This window comes from Tasmannia lanceolata, unplaced genomic scaffold (genome assembly GCF_043159265.1).
Source record: "Tasmannia lanceolata isolate RefF3 unplaced genomic scaffold, GAP_Taslan_0.1 ptg000015l, whole genome shotgun sequence".
NCBI lineage: Eukaryota > Viridiplantae > Streptophyta > Magnoliopsida > Canellales > Winteraceae > Tasmannia > Tasmannia lanceolata.
Window position 1 is genome coordinate 58,697,366 of NW_027518692.1, and position 25,601 is coordinate 58,722,966.

Genomic DNA, 25,601 nt, shown 5'->3' on the forward strand with positions numbered 1-25,601 from the left:
AACTGAGCTGAAACCGAACCGAAAATTCAGTTTCGGTTTGGTCAAATTTCGGTTCAGTTTGGTTTGGCTTTCAAACCGAACCGAAATTGAAGATTTTTAATGATTATGAGTAAGGGGTCGCAAAATTGGCGGAAACGAACTGAAACCGAGCCGAAAGTTCGGTTTGGTTAAACGAAACAGATTCAAATTTCAGTTCGGTTTGGGGGTCAAACCGAACCGAAACCGAACCATTGCCACCCCTACTTATAGTCCTGTATTTTTTTTTTCAGAAAGTACTCTACGGACCACATCAAAGGATGATCTAAACCATCCATGTGAGGAACACAACATAAAATAGGTTGTGCCCCATAAATCATTTCCATAGGATGATCCTAGCCCTCCGGTCTATACAGGTTTCCATAAATAATAATATGCAATTCCTCCATAGATCAGAGGGCTAGGATCATCCTATGGAAATGATTTTTTGGGCACAACCTGTTTACATCATGGCCCATCACAAGGACGGTTTCGATCATTCTATTATAGTGTGGGAATAAAAACAACAGCCAAAAAAAAAAAACTTGCTGACCCGCGGGTCCACCCAGTCCGTACGGGTGGGGTCCGGGTTCACCAAATTGTGACCTGTAAAATTCCTGTACCACCCTACTAATCCGTATGGGATGGGTGAACCTGACCCGACCCTGCCCACCCGTTTGCCAGGTCTAACTGTAGTGGACGCCCTACTGAAGCATTCCTCATTCCTTAAAGGTCTGACCTTTCTCTGCACCAAACTAAGAATACCTAAGCATAGGAACCATGACAATTTTCAATCATCACTATACCCGTATTTCTATAATGTAAAGAATACAAAGGCAACAATATCAGAGAGAGAGAGAGAGAGAGAGAGAGAGAGAGAATTTTACTGTGCTTACCCAACTTCTATATCATCCATGGCAAGACTCTCACCACCTTCTGCGCCGCCTCCCATACCAATAAGCAAATGCAACGATTGACGCAGCCACGATAACTCCAGCTGTCGAATGCCACGAATATAACGGCCTTTCCACAACAAGGCCAGCATCCGAAACGATGACAGGTGGCGGTTGCTGACTGACCCTCGCTGCGAAATTCAATCCTTGACTTTCCAATTCAGCCATATCTTCAACCAGTGGCTTGAGTCTGGTAATCTTGGCTATGGCCTCATACTCCTCTTTACTACCACCCTCTAGAAAAGCCCCCACAATCTGACCTTTATTCACCCAGTATGCTCCAAATGTCCCTCCTGAAAAGTCACCATAATGTACAACTTCACCTACACTGTCCCCATAGAACTGCCAGGACAATGCGAAGACTCTGGAGTAAAAGAAGGGAAGATAATCAAAGTCCCCCGTCTTCTCCGGTGCCATTATCGCGGCAACGGCGTGTCTTGCAGACTTTCGAGCTGAGTCGACATGCTCAAGCCTACGAATCTCACCAAAGAGTTTAACTGGGAATGCAGCGACATCTCCAACGGCGTAGACTGAGCTGTTGCTTGTTTGCAACCGTCCATTCACTTTGATACCGCCCTTCTCCAAAGCAAGCTGACCCTCGAACAGACCCGTGTTTGCACGGATGCCGATCCCCACCACAACCATATCTGTAGGCAGCCGTGTCCCATCCCTAAGAATCACAGCCATCACCTATAAAGAGAGCAGAAAAAATCAGAATTCGTTGATGATACGTGAGTGAAGCTGTTGTAACCATGGATTTAAATTTTGGTTTCGGTTTTGTTCCTACCTAAACCGATTTTTTTTTCCAAATTTCGGTCGGTTTCGGTTTTGGTCCCTACCTAAACCGATTTTTTATTTCAAATTTCGGTCATTTTGGCTGAAATTGTAAAATTTTTACAAGTTCGGTCAAAATGACCAAATTTCGGCCGAAATGCAAACCGAAATCCGAAATCCGGCCGAATTTTAAAACCATGCATAGCCATGGAATCCAACAATGCTTGGTTCACTGTTTAAAACTCCCCGACTCAATCATCGACTCGCCAGAGTTGACTTGGTTTTACCTTGGCTGATTTCTTGTTTGATTCTGAGTTTTTAAACACTGGCTCATCATGAATATGCTACACAACTTACAAACAAACAGACACACGTTGGTGTTAGAGTCAGACACAACATGAAGATCTAACACCCCTGGAATTGATGTGCCGATACAGCCATACAATAATATTGAAAGATATACAAACATACAAATATCAGTTCATATAAGATAGAGAAAAATGCGTATACCTATATAGAAATACACTGGACTTAACTGAATAGTATATAATTTTATTTTATTTTTGAAAATGGTGAATAGTATATAAATAATACCAAAAAAGAGAAAAATACATTAAGCCGTCCCCTAAGTTAGCAGTGTCGAAATGATTTGTGAATGCATAAATATTTGTACAGAAAAATGCATGATCTTTGTTACATTTTGAGAAAAGTATGCTTACAATAATTAAAAAGAACATTTTCCTAATTCCGCCCCCCCAACCCAACACACACACCTTTTAACATACTTCCAGGTTCAGTTCCTCTTCCCCCCCCCCTCCTCCCCGGCAACCCCCAACACACACACACACACACCTTTTAACATACTTCCAGGTTCAGTTCAATCTTTTTGGGTGAACAGTTCATTTTGGTCATGGTACTAGGAAATGGAATCCTAGAATGGCACCTTACTTCTCTGCAAAGCGTAAAGGTATTCATTCATATAACAAATCTTACTAAAACTGCTCATTTTTTCGTCAGAAGCGTGTATTTAGTTTTTGATGCAGCAAGAAGGGGAAAACACTTCTTAATAGTTGGTACCAAAACTAAAGCAGCTGGGTTTGATTTCTTGAGATTGTGAGGATGTGAAAAAAACCCTATCAACTTTTTGTAGAACTCTTCTACACATGTTTTCCAACAGTTTTATCTGTATTAACACTTCTAGAGTACTAAATTTTTTTATCTTCCAGCTTGATATGCAATGTGTTCCTAAACATTCACTTATGTTAGTGTGTAATATAACCTCATGAACAGAACATTAAGTTACGATCAATATCCTATTATAACATTCACTTAGTGTTTAGGTATCTTCTAAGCTTGTAGTCAGATTTTTATGTAACAGCGCGTCCCAGGCACATGTTGACATGGCCATTAGCAAGAAGCCAGAGCCTAAATTTAATTTACACATGTTGTAATGGCCATTAGCAAGAAGCAAGAACCTAAATTTAATTTATCTTTGTTCTTGTTTTTATGCCTTCAAATATGTACCAATTTGTATAGTTTTACGTATTTGAATCTTCACAAAATTTAGGACTATGTTATTATATGTAATATCTGGAGTCTGGACATTATGATATAATTGTAGGGACGTGTCAGCGGCTTGGGTTCCCAGGGTTGATGTGCTTGACGCCGACATGGGTGTGTGCTTCTTGAGTGACAGGTTTGAATCTTCACTGATGTATTCATCATTTGACCCTTACCATTTCTGTGCAGGTAGATGTCAACTCTAAGAATTGAATTAGAAGATGATCAGATGCCAACTTAACCACCCGAGGCAAGAAGCCACCCCGATCAAGAGAAAGCACCATGATGAGTCGACAAATTGAGTAACAATCAAAGTACCAACGTATGATAGCATAATGAGTTACCTTCCCCTCTGAATTGATCTCAAACGATGACAAGACGGTTCCCTTAACAAACTTCACTCCCTTCGACTTGTAGTAATTTTCATAGAAATCTGCGATCTTGGGTGTAAATAAACGAGCCACTGGAGAAATCAAGAGTATTCATGCAATTCAGAACAGGAATTTTTATCTGATATGGCATCAGAGTATAGAAACACCATTCATTAGACCAATCATGTGAGCTAGACAGCATATTAGCATACAGCAAAGTCGTGTTAGTGAGAAACAACCACTATAGCCTTATAAAAACACAACACTGGAAGAATCAAATGCACCAGAAAACTCATACTTACTGCAATGTTCCTCCGGAAAGACCATAGTGACCTTTATTTTATTTATCACCAAAGAAGCAGCGCACTCCATGCCTATGTAGCCACCACCAATGACAACAGCATTCCCACCAACACAAGATTGCATCACATTGACAAGCCTAGTAGCATCGGCCAAATTTCGTAAATAGCATACGTTTTCGGCATCTGATCCGGTCACTCCAAATTCTTCAAGCTTCAAAGCCTATCCACAACACAGGTATTGAAGTCACAGCCAATGAGATTCCACAAGATTTGATCATGGTTTTAAATTTCAGAAAAATTTAGGTCGAAATTTTGGCCTAAAATTCGGCCATATATATATATGTATGAGGAATAAGATTGTGCGGTCGACTGCACCTAAGCTTAGGTGCGGTCGAGGGCCCTATATATATATATATATATATATATATATATATATATATATTGAAGTCACAGCCAATGAGATTCCACAAGATTTGATCATGGTTTTAAATTTCGGAAAAATTTAGGTCGAAATTTTGGCCTAAAATTCGGCCATATATATATATATGAGGAATAAGATTGTGCGGTCGACTGCACCTAAGCTTAGGTGCGGTCGAGGGCCCAAACACATGGGTCCCACATTTTTTGTGCTGATCAAAACCATTCATTTGCAAGGCTTCATCATAGATAGGGTGTGTACAAAAAATCAGGTCCATTGGATCATCCTAACCCCTCCAAAAGTGGAGGGCAAAGATGGGCATATTTGTGGCAAACAGTGTCTGTCCATTTTTCCCTCCACTTTTGGATGGGTTAGGATGATTCTATGGAGCTGATTTTTTGTACACACCCCATCTATGTAAGGGCCATTCAAATGAATGCTTTTGGATCATCCTAACAAAGTGGGCCCACATGAGTTTGGTGCGGTCGACCGCACACTCCTTTTCCTCTATATATATATATATATATATGAGAAAACATTTCCTACACACTTGTGTAGGTAAGTTACCTACACACTAGCTTAAAATACAGTGGGGGCCCACATTGTTTGGGTGATCCAAACCATTCATTTGAATGGTCCTCACATAGATAGGGTGTCCACAAAAAATCAGATCCATAGGATCATCCCAACCCTACGATTTGTGGAGGTAAAATGGACGTGTATAAACCTTCACAAATTAGTCCATTTTTTGCCTCCATAGTTTGAATGGTTGGGATGATCCTATGGATCTGATTTTTTGTGGACACCCTATCTATGTGAGGACCATTCAAATGAATGGTTTGGATCACCCAAACAATGTGAGCCCCCACTGTATTTTAAGCTAGTGTGTAGGCAACTTACCTACACAAGTGTGTAGGAAATGTTTTCTCTCTCTCTCTCTCTCTCTCTCTCTCTCTCTATATATATATATATATATATATATATATATATAGAGAGAACATTTCCTACACACTTGTGTAGGTAAGTTACCTACACACTAGCTTAAAATACATTGGGGGCCCACATTGTTTGGGTGATCCAAACAATTCATTTGAATGGTCCTCACATAGATAGGGTGTCCACAAAAAATCAGATCCATAGGATCATCCTAACCATTCAAACTATGGAGGCAAAAAATGGACTAATTTGTGAAGGTTTATACACGTCCATTTTACCTCCACAAATCGTAGGGTTGGGATGATCCTATGGATCTGATTTTTTGTGGACACCCTATCTATGTGAGGACCATTCAAATGAATTGTTTGGATCACCCAAAAAATGTGGGCCCCCACTGTATTTTAAGCTAGTGTGTAGGTAACTTACCTACAAAAGTGTGTAGGAAATGTTCTCTCATATATATATATATATATATATATATATTCCAAAATTTTTATATATATGAGGAAACTGTTAAGCTCACCAAACTTATGGTGAGCTAGCTTGCCCAATCACATGGGGGCCCACTTTGTTAGGATGATCCAAAGCATTCATTGGAAAGTCCCTTACATAGATGGGGGGTGTACCAAAAATCAGCTCCATAGGATCATCCTAAACCCTCCATTTGTGGAGGACAAAAATGGACAGACACAAATCTGCCCCATTTTTGTCCTCCACAAATGGAGGGGTTAGGATGATCCTATGGAGCTGATTTTTGGTACACCCCCTATCTATGATAAGGCCTTGCAAATGAATGGTTTGGATCACTCCCCAAAATGTGGGACCCATGCATAGTTGTAAATTCCGTTTCGGTCGCCATTTCGTTTTGGCCACCGAAACGAAATTTCGGTGGGATTTCGGTCATTTCGGTGCATTTCGGTCGAAACTTTTCGTTCACACAAAAAATATATTAAAAAATATGAGAAAAATTCAAAAAAATAAAAAATCAATAGAAAAAGATGAAAAACTAATAAATAGTCCAAAATATGTGTCAGGGTGCGGGTACGACACGACACGGGTACGTGGGTACGTGATTAAGTTCCATATTTCATAACATGAGGTATCAATACATCATTCATTAGGAAAAAAAAAGTCTGTTACCAATGTGTTGACCAGTGCCTGACAAGATGAATAATTTTTAGAGACCAAATAATGAGATTTTTTTACCGGACTTTTGGGATTTAATAATGTTTGGACAAAATAGATTTTATGAATTTTTAAAATTTGAAAAATACCCCACCGTTTGGAAGTTAAGAAAGTTAAAATTTTGACCCGACCATTTTTCTTTGAATTTTGTACTAGAACTGGAGAGTTGACTTTTTTTCCTTTTAGATTTGGGTGTTGAAACTATTTTTAATAAATCCAAAAGGGGGGTATTCCGTTATTTACATGTAAATCTTAAGTAAATGGACAATAAAATAGTAAAGACATTTACTTAAATGGTTTACATGTAAATACCGAGTACAGGAAAGTAGAGAAGTACAGGAGAGGAAAGAGAAGCAGCAGGAATCCAGTCAAACTAGCCCTTATGCACGATTCCGGCCGGAATGGAGAATTTCGTCCATTCCGGACGAAATTCCGGATTTCGGAAAATTTCGTCCGGAATGGCCGGAATGGAACGAAATTTCCACCGGAACGAAATTTTTGGAATTTCGTTCCGGAATTGTAACGAAACGAAACGGAATTTACAACTATGGACCCATGTGATTGGGCAAGCTAGCTCACCATAAGTTGTTTCCTCATATATATATATATATATATATATATATATATATATATATATATATATATATATATTCCAAAATTTATTTATTTTGCTGAAATTTCGGCCGAAAATTCGGCCACAGGTATTTTTTATTTTTTTCCGAAATTTAATTTTTTGGCCAAAATTTTGGCATAAATTCAGCCTTTAACAAATTCTTTTTTACAGAATTTCGGCCGAAATTTTACTACTGAAATTTCGGTTTCGGCCACAGGCGAAACCAATACCGAAACCGAAATTTCAAACCTTGGATTTGGTTACCATTTGTACAAAATAAGATGTTATTCAATTTGGTCTTTATGATTAAACATCTATAAAAATCATTAGGTGCGGATAGAGATCAATACCCGGGCGCCTGTTGCTATGATAAGAAATTTATAACTAATAGTTTCTCCAGTCGCCGTCAGCAATGTCATTCGCCTCACATCAACAGACTTAACTTGAGTTCCAAGAACCAGTTCGATTCCTAGAAAGGAAGACCGAGATTCTCATAGTTAGAAGCTGTAATGAGGAGAAATATATATCAGTTTCAACCAAGGATTAAAGTTAAACTTTCTGGCTATCAACAAATTTTGTTACCCAATCAGCAAATTAGTTAAATAAGTAAAAAATATATATATAATTTCAAGAAGACTTTTTAGCCACAAATACTAATAACATTTTAGCCACAAATACTATACTAGTTCAATCTGAAAGAAAATAAAACAAATAAAGGATTAACCGATAACACATACAAAGAATGTATGACCGTCAGGAATGACATATTAGATATATATAGGTCCATAAAGGCAAAAATCAAAATAGTTGAGAGATGTATGACTATTACAACTTGATGGAAATGCATACAGATGTGTGCTTACTGTCAAATGGGTAAAATTCTGCAGCTCATTCATTTTACTTCACAGATAATTCCGATAGTATACATATATATGCGCTACAACCCCACATCACAATTCCATCCCTTTCTTTTGTCTTTTTCACATTTTTCATTATGACACACTGCAGCTGATTCCCAACACGCTATTCCAAGTTTCAAAAATTTGTAAGCAAAACTGCAGTAATTGGGCTCCCTAAATCCTGATGTCTTTGTAGCGTTAAGTGACTACATTCAAACATTAATGGATGCTGATTCACCCACAATGACTATCTAAAATGGGAAGAACAAAATGTCACTGTGTTACCTGCATCTTGCCCTATTTAAGCCCCAATCAATTGGGGTTACGCACTATTGTTAGGCTTTTGGTCTATGACAGTATTCTCTATGGCTGACCAGTTGTGCTCATCTTTATCATCTGTACAAACATGTGTATAGATTGTATTTGTATCAAGGCGTATGGATACCATCATCTTTCACATCAACTTCCATATATTACAGAAGGGAATTTCTGAGCATGAACCTGAAATTTCAGTAAAGAGTATACTCAGAAGTTTTCTTCACATTTCTGACATGATCACCACATTCTCTTCATAATGCGTCTCTGTTGGACTGCAGTTTAATACTGTTGTTCATTGTAGCCCTCTGCCCGCTTTGGTGAGGTGCTTTCTGAGGTTTTTATTACGGATAACCAGCGTCTAACCCTGTCACCTTACTTCAGTTCTATTAAATATTCTTCTTGTTCTACCACATGCACACCATTCACTATTCTCATAATTCCTACAGTGTAAAAAAGAATGTCCAACTAATGGTCAAAGAAATCAACTTATCCGAAAGATCAACTTATTAGGCTCCTGAATCAGCTAAGAGCTCCGCAATTTTAGTGATTAAGATGATAATAATGTTGCCATTCAGAAAAAAAGGACGATAATAATGTTAAATGTGCAGGCTTGACACCCAGCTACTTGTTTCCTGCAATATGTCAAGGGTATACATCTACTGTGAGGTGGAGATTCATCTTAGAGAATGTGCAAATTCTTCCCACATTACTCTAGACATCCAGGATCCTTGATGTTGAAAACTTTAATTAGATGTTTTTAATGCTATCGTTAAGCTTTTTTTTTCAAAAGAAGAAAGTACAAAAAAAACTTTGGTTAAAATAAAATTGGTCACAAACATATCACCAATTAGAGAGAGAGAGAGAGAGAGAGAGGGGTGTTTACAAATCCTACAACTAAATTTAAGAAGGAGATTCAAAAAAACTATAAGGAACTTTTGCGTGATAAAGAAATGAGTCTTCATTTAGAGAGGGAGAGAGAGGGGTTATGTAACTTCCCAAGGAGGATAAAATGGAGGGCATGGAGCAAAAAGTAAAGGGGGTGGTTAAGGGTGTCAATTTTGGCTCAGGCTCAGAACCTCGCTCGAGCTCGGCTCGAATCCTTAACGAGCCGAGCCCGATTTAGGCCAGGCTCGTTAAGAATTTAATATATTTAAATATATATATTATATATTAATATATAGGGGTGTAAACGAGCCGGGCCGAGCCGAGCTTGGCCAGGCTCGGCTCGGCTCATTAAGTTCAAAAGCTTGGCTCGGGCTCGAACCAGGCTCGGGCTCGGCTCGGCTCGGTCAGGCTCGGCTAGGCTCGCGAGCCGCTCGTGAGCTTTAACGAGCCGGTTATAAAGTTTCGCCTCTGTAACTAGCAAAAGCAAATTTCAAAAAAACGTAATGATTACAAATAAAAAGTAAAATACGCTGATTTTATAAAGTTTCGCATCTCTCGCTAGCAAAAGCAAATAAAAGAAAAAAACGTAATGATTACAATAAAATAAAAAAAGAAAAAAACGTAATGATTACAATAAAAAGGTAAACAGCTGATTTTATAAAGTTTGAAATAAAACATTACCAATAAAATGTGCTAAGTTATGACAATTAATAACAAATTACCAAAAAGTTTTCAAAGTTATGACAATTACGGTTTTCGATTTTTCACAGCCGTTCGTTTCTGCAAAGTTATGACAATTACGGTTTTCGATTTTTCACAGCCGTTCGTTTCTGTACCATCATTACGTATTTCGTATTTGTTTTTTCACACGAGCCTTAACGAGCCGAGCCGAGCCGAGCCTGGCCTAACTCGGGCTCGGCTCGTTAAGGATTCGAGCCGAGCTTTTTTCGAGCCGAGCCCGAGCGAGCTTCCGAGCCCGAGCCAAAATTGACACCCCTATTAATATATACACTAAAAGGGTTGTCCATGGAGTGAAAGGGGGAGGCAAAATATGTCACTTCATTTTTGGAACCCCATTTGTTACTTGGACCACCCCCCATAGTGTAAAAAAATAGTCAAATTACACTAAATAGGGCTGTCTAGGGAAGATGAGGGGTGTGAACTTAATATAACCAGAGCTCAGTAAGGCTCGCGAGCCTGGCCGAGCCGAGCCGAGCCTGGCCAAGCTCGGTTCGGCTCGGCTCGTTTACACCCCTAGGGGTGGTGGCAGTTGCCAACTAACCCAAGGCTTTCCAATGAATACGAAAGATGGACAAAGAAAAGGGATTGGATCTTTTAGGGGAAAAAAGTTATGCTGAAGGAGAGTCAAAAGAAGATGAAGGAAAGAAAATTGTACTGCTGTTGACTATCCAATGCAAATGCAGTATGTGCATTCAACAAGATGCCTTAGAATAAATTTTTGATAATGGGCCATTGTACTTCTGTTGAAGAATATCAACTTAACTGACGCAACAAAAAGCAAAATGTAGTTGCACAATCCAATGCAAATGCAGAGTATAGAGCAATGGTACACACATGTAAGTTGATGTGGCTAAAGACACTTAAGGAAAGAGTTAAGATTTGAAGTTTGCAAGCCGATGAAATTTTTTTTGACAATCAAGCAGCTACTTATATTGCTAGGATTTCAGTGTTTCATAAGACTAAGCATATTGAAGTACATTGCCACTTTGCTTGTGAAAAGGTCACTAGCAAATTGACATATACTCCATATGTGAGGTCTAAATATCAGGTGAAATACATATTTACGAAGACACTTGCGTGTACTCAATTTGGAATTATTTGTTCCAAGTTGGACATGTACCACATGACATCTATGCTCTAGCTTGAGGGAGAAGTTAAGAGTTAAGTAGTTTGTGTTAGATTTATATTGAAGTTTCAGTGTAATTCTTTTAAGTTATAGAGTGTTTACTCATCATATTATGATAGAGCCCATTTAGGGTGGCCCTAATGGCATTAGTTGTAATTACTTACAACTCATTATTCATAAAAGTAATATGTCATGGGATTGGACTTCAGCCTCTATAAAAATTATATTCCCTATTCTTTCTTCTCTTCCTCTGCTCTTCCTCTACATACAAGTTGGATGATGACTAATTTCTAAACATTAATATAGATAAAAAAAGCTACATTATACATATCAAGAGTGGGATGGAAAATCATGCTAATGACAAACGATTACCATGTTCCCTGTACCATTTTGGGGTCAACCTCTCCTCATTGGCACCTACACAAGTATGAAATGATGGAAGGCGTGCAGGAGCTGCAAATCACCCAAAACAGAGTAAATTCACAGTATAATAACATACATGCAAAAGAAAAGGAAAATGACACTGACATGAAGTAATTAAAGTCTTGGAGTACAATCAATTAATTTTCTAGCTTATGGCATGAATATAAATAAACTCCTGTGCAAAAGTTTCTCGTAGCCGGTACCCTTACGTACCACTTCTACAAGAATATCTCTAAAAGACAGTTTGAATGCATGCAGCATAATATTGACAATCAGAGCAAGCTGTGAGTCAGGACCAGAATGTAAGAGATTATTTCTAATCTAAATTAGGCAAACTGTGAAAAGATAGAAATAGATTACCTCTAGAATGTAGCTAGCTGAATGTGCATTTTTTTTTTTTGCTTTTTTTTTTTTTCTCTTTCAAAAACGAACACTGATGTACGTTAGAATATTGGAGTACAAAATGGTATGAGGACCCCATGGACACATCACTAGGAAACAGAAGGATTTGAACAGTGAAAAATCATCAGCTTGTATAACTTGTGCAACGCATACTGGAGTTACAAGGCAAAAATGGCAAAAAATAAAACTTCCAGGACTATACTCAAGTAAAATAGATGTATGACATGTAGGTTTAAAGCCAGCCACATCACAAGGATGTCTCAAACCCGCCGGTCATGGTTGTGAAACAATAAACACAACTGTTTGCACCAGACAAGAGTGTGCTGGTAAATCTTAAATTCCTGCAAGATCTATAATTTCCAGCAGGTCCCTACATTTTCTGGATATCACTACCACATTCCCATAGCTGCCCTGTGTCAATTGGCATCATAGCATCCTCGTTTAAGTTTTCCTACATCAGTTGGTATCGGAGATTATATTTTGATGTCTTCAAGAGGCAGTAGGATGTCTACAAGAAGGGTGGCATGTGTTCGACCTTATTCTTGAGGATGATCAAATGAATAAAGCAGCTGGAGGTGCAAATAAAAGCTCAACGATCAGTTCCTAAGCGACATAAATTAAAGCCAAGGAGACCCATAAGATTGATCATGTCAATAATGAGGCAACACTGGAGAGATGAATTCGTGTTATGCATTCTTATTGCCTAACGTCAAAATTGATCCGAGCGGTACTGAGTGGAAGTGTGAGTTATGCATTTCAATTGATCATCAGCAAGAGTCTTCTTTCAAGGTAGATTAGCCAAAGTACTTTGCTTTGTGAATCCATTTAAAGACCGCGGGAGGGGGGGAGGGGAATGATGGGAACCATCCCTCATTAGCAACCAAAGAGGGGAACCAAAGGGGAGCACATCCAGTGATGGGATACATTTATTTCACATCCAACACTGAAGGGGTCGTCCTTGTCTTATTTGCTTTCATAGGGATTCTAGGAGTCGACCATGATTAGTAGGACCTTGATTATTTGTTTGTTTTGAGTTATTCGTTTGATTAGCAATTGATGTACAGTTCTAATAGGATTTTATTCCCTAGATATAGTAAAACTCCATTAATTGTCATCAAGTTCTAAAACAGGTCTGTGCCAAGTCCTAGTAGGAGTCTTGTTGGTTTTCTTTTATTTAAAAGGATGGATTGAAAAATGAGAGGGATGAAAATTTGACGAAAAAAAAAATCATTGAGCTTTTCAGTCCATCTTGTTGTGTGGATTCACAGGGAAAGGATTATTAATTTTAAAAAGTTTCCTCACAAACCCAAAAGAAAGCAATGGGAAAATTTTCCACAAAATAAATTTTATCCTCACGACGGACTCAAGTCATGTATTTGGCTGCATAAGTTCCCTAAACAAAAGATAACTTTTGTTAGTGATAGTATCATTTTTGTACAGCGGCACATATGTAAATATTGTATGATACTACAGGTTGTATATCAGTCTGCATTTGTGGGATAGTTGAAATACCAGCAATTGTATTGAGATCTGTGTACAGCCGCACACCAATGTAAGGGTAACTATATAGGCATACCAAGTGAATTTGAAGACGTAAAATCCTCATTTTATTTATGATATCGATTCTTGGCTTCTAAAATATTTTCAATTTTAAAGCGTATGGAAACAAGATAATACCAGACAAACCTACATCGAAGTTTATGCTTCACCGTTAAGTATGCCTACCAACATGTTTGAGATTATATATTCAATGTGATAGAGATCAATTAAGAACACTTCGAAGACATTTTGTGTTTGATATTATATTTTGCAAATAAGAAACATGAAATATTTAAGATAGGAGAAAAGAATAAATTTTCTAAATGTTTTTGTGCGGGTGATTAGTCTCATTATTCCAAGATAAAAAGATACCCTCTGGAAGCAAAAATCCTTTGCTCAATGCAGGTCGTTCATAAGGCACCACCTACGTGAAATAAAACAAAAGTTTGTCAGGCTCAGACCAGGTGCCAAAGGAAACCAATAAACAAATCCAAGGAAGAATGATGAATGGTACAAATACATTTAGTATGCATTTCCGACAATGCCACGAAATTGGAGAATAACTAAGCACAAATGTCTCTCAAGCTAATACAAGGCATTTGATACTGGACCTAAAATTACACCAAAAGATATAGCAACATAAATATGACCGACAGAAATCTCTTAATTTTCTCTGACAATGCCATGAAATTGGAGAATAACTAAGCACAAATGTCTATCTAGCTAATACAAGGCATTTGATACTGGACCTAAAATTACACCAAAAGATATAGCAACATAAATATGGCCGACTGAAATCTCTTAATTTTCAGCATACATTACATTCTTTTTGGGAAAAAAAAAATCTATTCAATGGCATGCACAGTCAAAATATTTGATGTCAACTCATTCAAGACACTTATTGAAAACTATACAAGTTCCGGACACTTGAGGACAACATAGACGATAAAATCTTTTGTTGGTTTTGAATTGTCTTTAAACTTGTGACACTAGATCCATCTGCGCAAATTCATTTTATCTAAGCATGCAAATGCTTCAATCTATCTGAGCATGTTTAAAATTCATATTTGGCCAGGAACTCGCTAAGGTAAATCCAAGTCAACTCAGGCAATTCAATGAATGATGAGGCGAGTTTTCAATTGACTAATGTGACTGGCAATTGAAAGGAGTTTATGATTGACAGTAGAGCCAAAACCTCTGTTTAAAAACACCCTGAGTCAATCATTGACTCATCCAAGTTGAGTCAGTTTTCTCTCGGCGGAGATCTCATCCAAGCCTTAGTTGCCTGAATTAATGGAAATTTGAATGCAACAACCATTGACTCACCCAAGTTGACTTCCTTTTATTTTATGTTGGCCGAGTTCTCATCAGAGTCCGAGTTCATAAACATTGGCCAAAACGAAGTCGACTTGGGTGAATCAATGATTGATGCAGGTGTTTTAAACATTGGTCTTGTTGGTGTATGATTCGATCTCCTCCTTGCTAAGTCATGAATCGAAACAACTTTAGCATATATCGTTCTTAAAACATCCCAAACCACGAGGCTGGCTAATATGCAAAGGTTACAAAAGAGGAATACAATATAGAGGGATAAAATACCATGAAGCATGCAACTTATACCCTATTCCTACAGGCCAACAAAATGCTAATCTCCCACATGAGCAGGGAAGTAACATAAAAAAAAAAAACAATGAGCTTCAATTAACATTTCCTAGCATTAAATAACTCAAAAAACAGTTATAAGAACTTATGCATTAATTTCAATCCACAACCCACAAACACAAAATTGAACTGTTGGGTTTTCCAGAAATTATAGTCATGAAACCCACCAATTCATCAATTAGGAGCAAAACCCAGGAATTTGAACTGATACATTTTTTTGGTTACAATAGAAATGAACCCTAGAAACAGTGTTCATATAAATTACAAATACATACCCAGAAAATATAGGAAGAAACAAGTTATTGACTTAGAAAACAATAAAACTAAATTGGCAAACTACAAGCAATTAAAAAAATTTGTGGGTTAGATATCCATGGAACTAAAAAAAAACCCTACAAGAAAACAAAATGAAAAGTACCCAAAAAAGTATGGATTTAAACAGAAAAAAAAAACAAAGAAAGGAAAAGAAGAAAAAAAGATAAGGAGAGATATGTTACAGGTTCTTCAGAGATTATACAGAGGTCTCCATGGAAAATTCCTCTTTTGGAGAATTCAAGAGCTGCATAACCAGCTGCTACTCCTCCCCCAAGAATCACATAACTGAAGGCTCTTCCCATTTCTCCCTTTTTCTCAAACCCCAAGAAGCTCCGTATTTATATTTGTTGAGATTTCTTTTAGGAAGATGATTTTTCGCCGCCCTTTAGGATAACTCGCTCACTTGTAGCGCGATTTGTCGTTAAAATGCGTCCAGGGGGGCGCATTATCTTAGTGGGGGCGAAAAAATCATATCCTTTTCTTTTATTATTATTATTTATTCTTCAGAAGATATCCCATGATATGATTTGAAGTTGTTTTCTGTGGGTGTTATAGCTAGAAGATATGATTCTCGGGAAGTTACTGAAATGCCCTTCAGTCTTTCTAATCTATGTATGTATGGTATGATTTTCCTCATGAGAAATTATACGATGCCGGACCGTGAGAATGTAAAGGGTGGGTAGAGACAAAACATGCTGCCTTGGTTATTGAACCAAGTAACAGTTAGAAAAAGGGCTTTCTCTTGGATAAAAATCAAGGGACAGATGGTTTTTCCTCTCTCCGCCTTTTATAATTTCACGGTCAGGCATCATATAAGTTCTCTTTTCTCATTGCTGATAAATAATGGCTACATATATTCACACTGCCATGTGTTTTTATAATTGCACTAACTCAATTTGTTTTTTGTTTCTTAATTTGCTTCCGAGGGCTTTTTTTGGAAAGGGATTTGCTAGGGAGCATCGCAAAATTCATTTCGCGAACTAGTTGTTGCATGTGAGAGCAGCCACCTCAGCTGCAGGAAAGACAAAATCTGTTGAAAAGTAAGCCTATGGGGCTGCTCTCTCATGCAACAGCCCACTGTGAAATGCCTTTTGCGATGGTCCTTAGCAAATCTCCAAAACTTGGTAGTGCCAATATCAGTAGCCTAAATAAAATATAGAATAATCGAGCCTAGTATCAAGGTCTATACATTAGCACTAACTAAATAGAACGACTTTGGATCCTTCGAGCAGGCACCAAAAACTCTCATCAGGCTCTCTTATCTCCTCACATCCAAACTTTCTCACACAACCACTCTCTCTTTTCAACAAAAACATATTTGGTAAGCAAGAAAAATATATTCCATGGAATATTAGTAGGGAGAGATGGGCTGAGAGGGAGAGGCTCGAGAGGGTGGGAGTGAGGGAGCATGAAAAACCCCTTAAAACAGGGAAAAAACAATTTGAAGTGGGGTATTTTTTTTCACTATTTTTAGGGATTTCTCATGCCCTCTCCACTCTGCCCTCACATGTCAATCCCATTTAGTAAAGTGAGGAGTCATTATAAAAATAAGGGAGTGCAAATATTATTTCTCTATTTACAGGGAAATGATGTATTCGCCCTTTTTGCCCTGGGCCGCCCCTTCTAGTGTAGAAAGAGAAGTCATAAATACACCTGAGGGATGGCCCAAAGAAGAAAGGGGGTGAATAGAATGCTAAAGTAAAAGGCACCCTTGCAAAAACTATAGCCGCAGGGGTACCCCATTGGAACGACATCACCCAACTGCATTTATATCTTCTCTAATTATTCAAATGTGGTTGAGTGGCATGGATCAATGGGGTGCCCTAACTTCTTGCTAGATTACCCTTCAACTTAGCATTCCTCTAATATATATATATATATATATATATATATATATATATATATATATATATATATATATATATATATATATATATATATATATATATATATATATATATATGAGAAAAGAGAAGGTACTCCCTGGAGTAGATAACTTATCTACTCCCTACCTTAAAATAACAGTTGGGGCCACATTGTTTGGGTGATCCAAAGCATTCATTTGACGGGCCCTCACATAGATAGGGTGTGCCCAAAAAATCAGCTCGATAGGATCATCCTAACCCTATGAACTGTGGGGGCAAAAAATGGACAAATTTGTGCAGGTTTGTACACGTCCATTTTTGCCTCCACAGTTCATAGGGTTAGGATGATCCTATCGAGCTGATTTTTTGGGCACACCCTATCTATATGAGGGCCCATCAAATGAATGCTTTGGATCACCCAAACAATGTAGCACCAACTGTTATTTTAAGGTAGGGAGTAGATAAGTTATCTACTCCAGGGAGTACCTTCTCTTTTTCTCTCTCTCTCTCTCTCTCTCTCTCTCTCTCTCTCTCTCTCTCTCTCTCTCTCTCTCTCTATATATATATATATATATATATATATATATACAATTAATTTCGCAAAAAACCATTTCGCAGCTCACTTTTGCAGAAGAGAACAACCACACCTCACCTTTTAGAAGATTTTGTCTAATTCATTTAATTCATCTAAGGTGGTTGTTCTCTCTAGCAAAAGTGAGCCGCAAAATGGCATTCCGTGAAATTGCTCAGGGGCAAGATTGGGTTATGCTTTCAATAACTAGATGTGCTGGTGGTTGCATAAAAGGTTGTGAGGCTGGAGTTATGAATGAAGGATGGGGCTCTATCAACTTGGATGTTTTCGAGCACATTGATTTTGTCAGCTTTCTTAACATCCCATGTGACTGAATTGGAGTGGAGGCCCCTCTTCACCACATAACTTTATTCAATTTATCCGCACAAAAGAAATAAATGTTTATAGGAGTGAAATAATCTCTTTCATAAAAGTATTTTTTATTTTTTTATTTTTTTTTTAAAAGGAAAAAAAATCTCGTGCAATATCCATAAGATATTTAATGAGGAATAATCAAATGCAATCTGTCCTCATCATAGTGTGAGTCGAACATGACACTTGTGAAAATGGATCAGGACCATCCATAACATTACTCATTGATCGATCAAAGATGGCTTTGGTCTAAAATTCTACTTGTAAGCTTGTTGCCTTCCAAAAGTTAAAAACATTAAAGAAAGACTTAGCTTTTGGGTGAAGAGGGAAATACCCACTTCATATATATATATATATATATATATATATATATATAGAGGAAAAGAAGTGTGCGCTCAACCGTTTGGAAAAAAGGTGCGGTCGAAGAGAGAGAGTGTGTTCTGTTGAGTATACATATATGAGAAAAAAAACCCGTGGTCTGTTGAGTATACATATATGAGAAAAAAACAAGTCTGCTTCGATCGACGAGTACTAAAACAAAACCCAAAAACAAAAGAGAGCAAAACCCTCCTCAAAAAAACTCCTCAACAGCCCTCGTCTCCTTCCTTCGTCGATTGAAGAGGGCAAAACCCAAAATCAACAGACCCTCGTCTCCTTCCTTCGTCGATTGAAGAGGGCAAAACCCAAAATCAACAGACCCTCGTCGTGGATTGGAAAACCCCAACAGACCCTCGTCTCCTTCCTTCGTCGATTGAAGAGGGCAAAACCCAAAAATCAACAGACACGAGCAATACCCTCCTCAACAGACCCTCGTCTTCACTCTCGTCTTCACTCGTCGATTGAAGAGAGCAAAACCCTCCTCAACAGACCCTCGTCTACAGTTGCAAAACCCAAAAATCAACAGACCTAAGGTCAGGTTCTTATAACTTTTCCCTATTTTTCTCTTTTTTTTGGTGAAAATGAGAAGCAAATTTTGTATGCCGTTTGCGTTTCCCCTATTTTGCCCTCATTGTAAGAGGGTTTCATCTAGTTTTTAGTAGGGTTCTCTGTGCATTTTTTAGTAGGGTTTCATCTAGTTTCATTCCTCTGAAAAAAGAAAAGAAAAGAGAAGATGCAGGTAAATGGTGCTTGTTGTTATTATTTTTGTTATTTTTATGAGGAGGGTTTCATCTGAATTTTTTTTTCCCACTTCAAGAGGGTTTTGAGGAGGGTTTCATCATATTTTATACATGTTTGATCTATTTTGATGAGGGCACTCCTCACTTTATTGAAAGTACGGTAAGGCCCGCACCATAGAATGATCCAAATCGTCCATTAGATGGGCCACAGCCAAAATAGGCCGTGCCCAAAAAATCATTTCCATAGGTTGATCCTAACCCCCCGATCTGATTGTTAGAGTGTTGATCTAACACTTTATAGATCGGAGGGTTAGGATTAACCTATGGAAAAAAATTTTGGGCACGACCTATTTAGGTTGTGGCCCATCTAATGGACAGTTTGGATCATCTTATGGTGCCGGCCATACCGTACTTTCAATAAAGTAGGAGTGCCTGATAACATTTCCCAATATTTAATAGCTAAAAGGTGCTTCACATTTATAATGTTCCAAATGACTCTGAGAGCCACTCAATTTTAAAATAGAATTTGTTGGGCAATTCGGTTGAATGCCATTATGTGGCCCACTTTTGCATAATAATACAGGCGTACATGCTCAATTTTTAGCAATCTGTTGTCCTATTCATTTCATGAATGGTTGTTTGTTTTGCATGTAAGAAAAACCCAAGAAATGGCATCATCTAGTAACTACAGCAGTACCTCACATGGTGTGTGGCCAACCGCCGAGTTTTGTCAGTGTTCTGAACCAGCTGTTAGGAAAATCACCCGCAGTAACAAGAATGGTAACCAAGGACGCCCTTACTACACTTGCGCTCAGAAGAATGTGAGTAATATTCATTATTGCAGTCCTTTTTTTTCAATCTTCTCGAAATTGTAACGTTTAAACATTATGCAGGGCAAGAAGTGCGAGCATTTCTATTGGGCTGACGATGACTTAGACAGGAACGAGCTAGGCAGTGAGGCAAGGTCGTACAATGGGCGTGAAGTTGGTGGCGGACGTGAAGTCTTTAGCGAATATAGGATGTTGGAGGAGCGCATGAGAGCAGTGGAGATTGATAATGCCATGCTTAAAGTTTTAGTTGTTATAGTTATTTTTCTTCTTATTTTAGCATACATCAGTAATTTTGCAAGCAGATGAGTCCATCAGCTTATTTAATGGTAGATGATGAACTATTTATGTAATGAAGAGTGTTTTAGGACTTATATCTATATTAAAACAACAAGTTTTATATTTGGGATGAAATACATGCGTTCCATATAACAATCAGTAGGAACCAGTTTGGAAACCATGAAAAATTATTTCATGGAATATTCATGGGTCCATCTGTAAAAGAGGAGCTGAGGAGGGAGGCAGGGACTCAAAGGGCAAGGGTGGAGAACATTGGGAGAGCAAGAGAAATCCCTTAAATCAGTGAAAACAAATACTCTTTCTTATGGATTTAAGGTTTTTTTTATCAAAAGAGACAGTGTTTCTCTTCAATGGGTTGAAGACAATGGCATTCATCAATTTAGGGAACACTTCCTCATTTGGATGTAGGTAAAAATTATATAAAAAAAAATCCATGGAAAAAAATCCTGGGTCCAGTAGTAGGGTTGCAATTTTCCGTGGAAAGACTTAATTTAACTTAAATCACAGTGGCTGTTGCCCTTAGAAACAAATTCTTTAAATTATAATATCAAATTAAAGATGACCTGGATCAATCACTTGCAAATCTGCAGACAAATACAGAAGGCCATATTGGAAAACATGGCTTAATTGAGCTGAACGGGTTAGCACTCCCACTTGCTCTTTTTCTTGTAAGTTTCAATATCTTTTTGTCTCTGTATCTCTCTATTTCTCAATATTTGTTACTGTTAATTGTAGTTAGTGATGCAACTTTGTTCTCTGTTATGCATGCTAGCATAGTAAAAATTCTAGCACAGTAACTCGTGCAATTGAAATCCCTTGCACAAATCCAGATTGCATAGATTCTAGTGATAACGAACTAGCGAATAGATACCTGCCTTTGAAATGCATTTAGGAAAAAAAAATTGAAAAATAAAAGCTGGTAAAGCTTGATGCAAGCACATGTTGAGTTTTAGATAGAAAAGTTTAGGACTTGCAAATCAAGATGGATTCCATAGAATCCAGATGCGACCCTTGGGAGCATGATTATAGTTGGCAAAGCTGGCCCAGTTGCTTACAATATCTTCTCTAAATTTCTCAAAATTTTCTTCAGGAGCTTTTGTTTCTAAAAGACAAAGCAGGGGGAGTTTTTCGTTCATGATAAGCCTAGTGATATCCTACTTTTTGGTTTGGGTACCAAGCCCCCCCCAACGTTCCATGCTGCTAGCTTTGACATGGCAAATAGTCCTGGGAGTGTGACTGTCATACTCTCCAGCAAGCTTTGAGGAAGTTTGGACGATGTGGGCCCCACCATGAGAAGCCATTCTGTAAGCTGGACCACATTCCATAACCAAAATATCCTTCTGAAAATAAGCAAACAGTTAACAGATGAAAAAACTCCACTACAATAAAGAGTCAAAGAGAGTAGGGCACTTCTGTCCAAACAGAAATTCTCATGAGGTTATGAGAAAATGTTACAAAACTCCACATTCCATCATTTCCTCTCATTCCTTTGAGGATAGAGTTGTTACAAAACTGAATTTCCCTGTACTCAGCCTTAGTGCCTTGATCGATGGTTCAAAGTTTAGTCCATGAATAGTAATATCCATTTCAGTAATGCACAGAGATGAATATTTGAAACGAGGATTTATTGATAGAACAATTGAAATTATAGAGTCATTCACTATACAAACATAGTAAACAGAATTGAAAAGAGACAAAAGAAGGTGTTCTGGTTAACATCCCATTGAAAATGGGATATGGTGCAAAAAATTTCAGAAGGTGCAATTTTTGAAATATAACATCCCATTCACTTCCACAGTAGATTGTTCAGCAAGTGAAATCCCATTGAAAATGGGATATGGTGCAAAAAATTTCCCCACTTGGATGATCATTACAGTCCAATTGGAGGCATGCAAACTTCTGATCAATGGATAATTGGAAGATAGGCCATCATATGCGTACAAGTTTTCAAGCATTGATATGAAGATAGGCCATAATTGTATTTCAATTGCAGGATAATTGGAAGCGAGATAATGTAAAGAACTGCTAAAAAGTCTAAATATCTGAGAAATGCAAACCATGATGAGCATCAGTCAAGGCATGGACACTATTCATGACTAACATAAAGAATCAGTGACACTAATCCGATATTACAGCTTCAAAAACCAAAGAATCACAGCTGCCATAATCAGAATGAAGCCCAACATGCAGCAAATGCAGGTACAGCCGATATTGATCGCACCAAATGAAAGATCGATAGTGGGTCTACAAAAAAAACAAAAACAAAAAAACACCAAGTTAGTGACAATGGGCAGTGAGAAATGGCACCTTCTAAATGATGTTTTTTTTTTTAAATGACGATTTTAAATTTCTTCTAAATGATGTAAACTTTTTTAAATGAAAATGGGCAATGAGAAAAACACCCATAATCCAAGGGCTCGTGATTTAAACTTATGTAACAAATACTGAAAATGGGCAGTGAGAAATGGCACCTTCATCTAGAAAGCAACTGTCTAACTCTGTTCATCTTACTCATTTCCATTTTGGGTATGGGCATTTTGCTGCTCATTTGCAGCCACCTATTAGCAAGCACAGTAGTAGAGATTTAAATCAATAAGAAAAAAAACGGAGCATAATAAATTGACAAGAGCAATAATAACGTTTCCAAACCTTAGTCCTCTTTTGACAGCTTGTTCTGTAATGTCCATATCCCCCACATTTTGAGCACTGGCGTTGCTGTTTTTGTGCTTGACTGGCCTCTATGCCAGATACATGACGCGTTGCACGCTTTGGCCTGCCCTTCGTCCTTACAACTTCAGGGTCGCGAATTGTAAAGCCAAGTATTTGACTGGAATCAAAGTTTGACAGAGGTATTTGACTGGGACCAATGTTTGACTGAGGTATTTCACTAGGACCAATGTTTGACTGCACTTGGCTACCAACTGCACTCTGCTGATAGACAATCTCCTTCTCCTTATTTTCAACTTCTACAGCAAGCTCTGTACAAAAATCAGTCATCTTCTTGAAGAGAATCTCGTCATTACCAACTTTTTCAATCAGTTGCTGCCATGTTGACATTAGACACCACCTCTTCAGTCCATTCACGCCACTACTATCTCCTTGGGTTACAGATGTTGTGCCCCCAGCTCGATGCCTTGCATCAATTGACCACCTCTTTAATAAATAGCGTTTGGGGATAGTAGGTACTTGCTTTCTATCCATAATGTGAAGGATATGTCTGCATAATATTCCTTCCCTCTCAAACTTAGCACATTGACATGTTGCAGTTACATCGTTGGAACTGTCAAACAGAACCCTAAGGTATTTCTTCTTGTCATCTGTCCTGATTCTGTGGGACATGATCCCGCGAGAGGGGCGTGGGGCGCGAGCCGCCGCGCGCTCTCCTTTGGTCTCTCGTTCCCACGCGATTGGCGTGTGCTTTTTAATATTGATTTGAATTCGTCTTTCCTGTGGACTTGGGATCACTAAGGCAATCCGAATTCCACACGAAAGAGACTGACAGAGTCGCCACCTAGATGTGGGATCTAGGACCCATAATTAACCAGAAATCTAGACTCGCTACCTGGTTACGAGAATGGAAGGTATGGGGAGTTATCCACCACATGCACCATTCCTGCCCGATAATCGGTCTTCGATTCCAAAAGCTAACTCTTTTAAATTTATTTTAAATGGCTCATTCAACTCTATGTTAATGTGCGAACTAAGTGACATGCATCCTAGAATCTAATTTCAATGTGAATCCTAGATGTGTATCTTGATTTATTAATTTGTCTGGATTCATTCTAAGTGAAAGTTCTCCTAGAATTCTAATTTCATGGAAAACCCTAACTGATTTGATTAAGTATTTACAAGAAAATTAATATACAAAACACCACAATTTGTTGTGGTGCCGACTCGCGGGTGGTATGCCGTCAGACATCCAAGCTGCCTACGTACCCAAGCCTCACTGGGATCAGAGTCGACGTAGTTCGGTGCACCTAAGCTAAGCTACTTATGCCTAACTCAACTAGGACACCGACTTAAACGGATTTGACTGTTTCAACAGTTTTAAAAGTAGTTATTTAATTCAAGTTGAGGATTTTATTATCTTAGGATTTCATCTAAGATGCTATATGATTCTTATCTGAATGCAAGTTGTCCCTTAGACTAATGCAGGTTTTGCCTACATCCTAGTTTACTAGACTTGTCCTAGGGAAAGATCGGGTGACTAGTGTAACTAGACCTATGGTACGGTTGCTATTCATAGCAAGCGTCCGTGATGAGGCTGGACTCCTAACTCTAGGACTCCCTAAAACCTAGGACACGGCACGACACCAGTGTTCCTAAATTGGGCTCTAATGGTTCTTAGATTGGAAACCATAATCCAATGGTTCCGAAAGACACAAGATAAATCGATTTAAGTTCTCGAGGTTAATGAGTTTCAGATTTCGAAGATTTTCAGTTTCTAGACATTTAAGGATTACCAATGGTTCTAGGGTTCACCAATTTCGGCCTTGAATGGCATCCAAAGGAGGGAATCGTGCGCTCTTTCCTTGTGCAATTTAATACTTAGGTTATAGCATCTTATTGCCTGGCAGAATCTCAGGATTTCCGTGGACAATAACCTCGGAGCCAACAATATGCTATAACTTAAATATTCAAATTGTCAAAGATCAAGTTGCAATTGGGATACGATTATGGATGCACTGGCCATTTTTCCAGGAAAATCTAAAGATCCTAAAATTTCTGTTTTAATGGATTAAGGAGTGAACATGTGACAGAATTTTAAAGTTCTTTAGGAATTTTTATATGATTTTCAATTAATTTCGAATTTTCCATGGATTTTATCAATTTTAAGCATATGAGCGGTTTTACAAGTGAAATTGTTGCAAATAAATTCGAAATGATTTGAAATTTCTACAGCAGCAAGATGAAAATGTATGTAGCTTACAGGATGAGTTTTGCATATTTTTACATTAAATTCACATTTAATCTTGATTAATCCATTAAATGTCCAGATTGCACAATTAACACATAAACTAGTAGAAATATAACTCTAAATTCTATGAAATTTCTACAGAAATACTATATGAATCAAAATAGCATGCAGTGAGATTTTCATGAATTTTAGA

The 25,601-nt window shown here is 37.9% G+C and overlaps 1 protein-coding gene across 2 annotated transcripts; it reads right to left on the reverse strand.

Annotated features, from left to right (window-relative positions):
* Nucleotides 1-858: 858 nt before the first annotated feature.
* Nucleotides 859-15,873, reverse strand: MDAR4 (monodehydroascorbate reductase 4). 2 transcript variants are annotated; one of them, XM_077397499.1, is made up of 7 exons: nucleotides 15,620-15,873; nucleotides 13,833-13,884; nucleotides 11,469-11,513; nucleotides 7,478-7,596; nucleotides 3,976-4,195; nucleotides 3,647-3,765; nucleotides 859-1,658 (listed from the first exon to the last, which is right to left on the reverse strand). In XM_077397499.1, exons 1-7 carry the CDS (start codon nucleotides 15,737-15,739, stop codon nucleotides 942-944), a joined length of 1,392 nt encoding a protein of 463 aa, XP_077253614.1. In that variant the 5' UTR covers nucleotides 15,740-15,873; the 3' UTR covers nucleotides 859-941. The 2 variants fall into 2 exon arrangements, with proteins under 2 accessions (XP_077253614.1, XP_077253613.1); XM_077397498.1 differs by having other exon boundaries at nucleotides 11,469-11,549; nucleotides 15,620-15,868.
* Between the last annotated feature and the right edge of the window lie 9,728 nt (nucleotides 15,874-25,601).

What these genes read in the sequence shown, in the direction of transcription:
- MDAR4 (XM_077397498.1), bottom strand. Translation starts at nt 15,739, where the DNA reads ATGGGAAGAGCCTTCAGTTATGTGATTCTTGGGGGAGGAGTAGCAGCT. An exon ending in AGGATTTTTGCTTCCAGAGG is followed by an intron (nt 11,550 to 13,832) that starts GTATCTTTTTAT and finishes GGTGATTTGCAG; the next exon opens with CTCCTGCACGCCTTCCATCA. An exon ending in TCATAGCAACAGGCGCCCGG is followed by an intron (nt 4,196 to 7,477) that starts GTATTGATCTCT and finishes TGTTGTGGATAG; the next exon opens with GCTTTGAAGCTTGAAGAATT.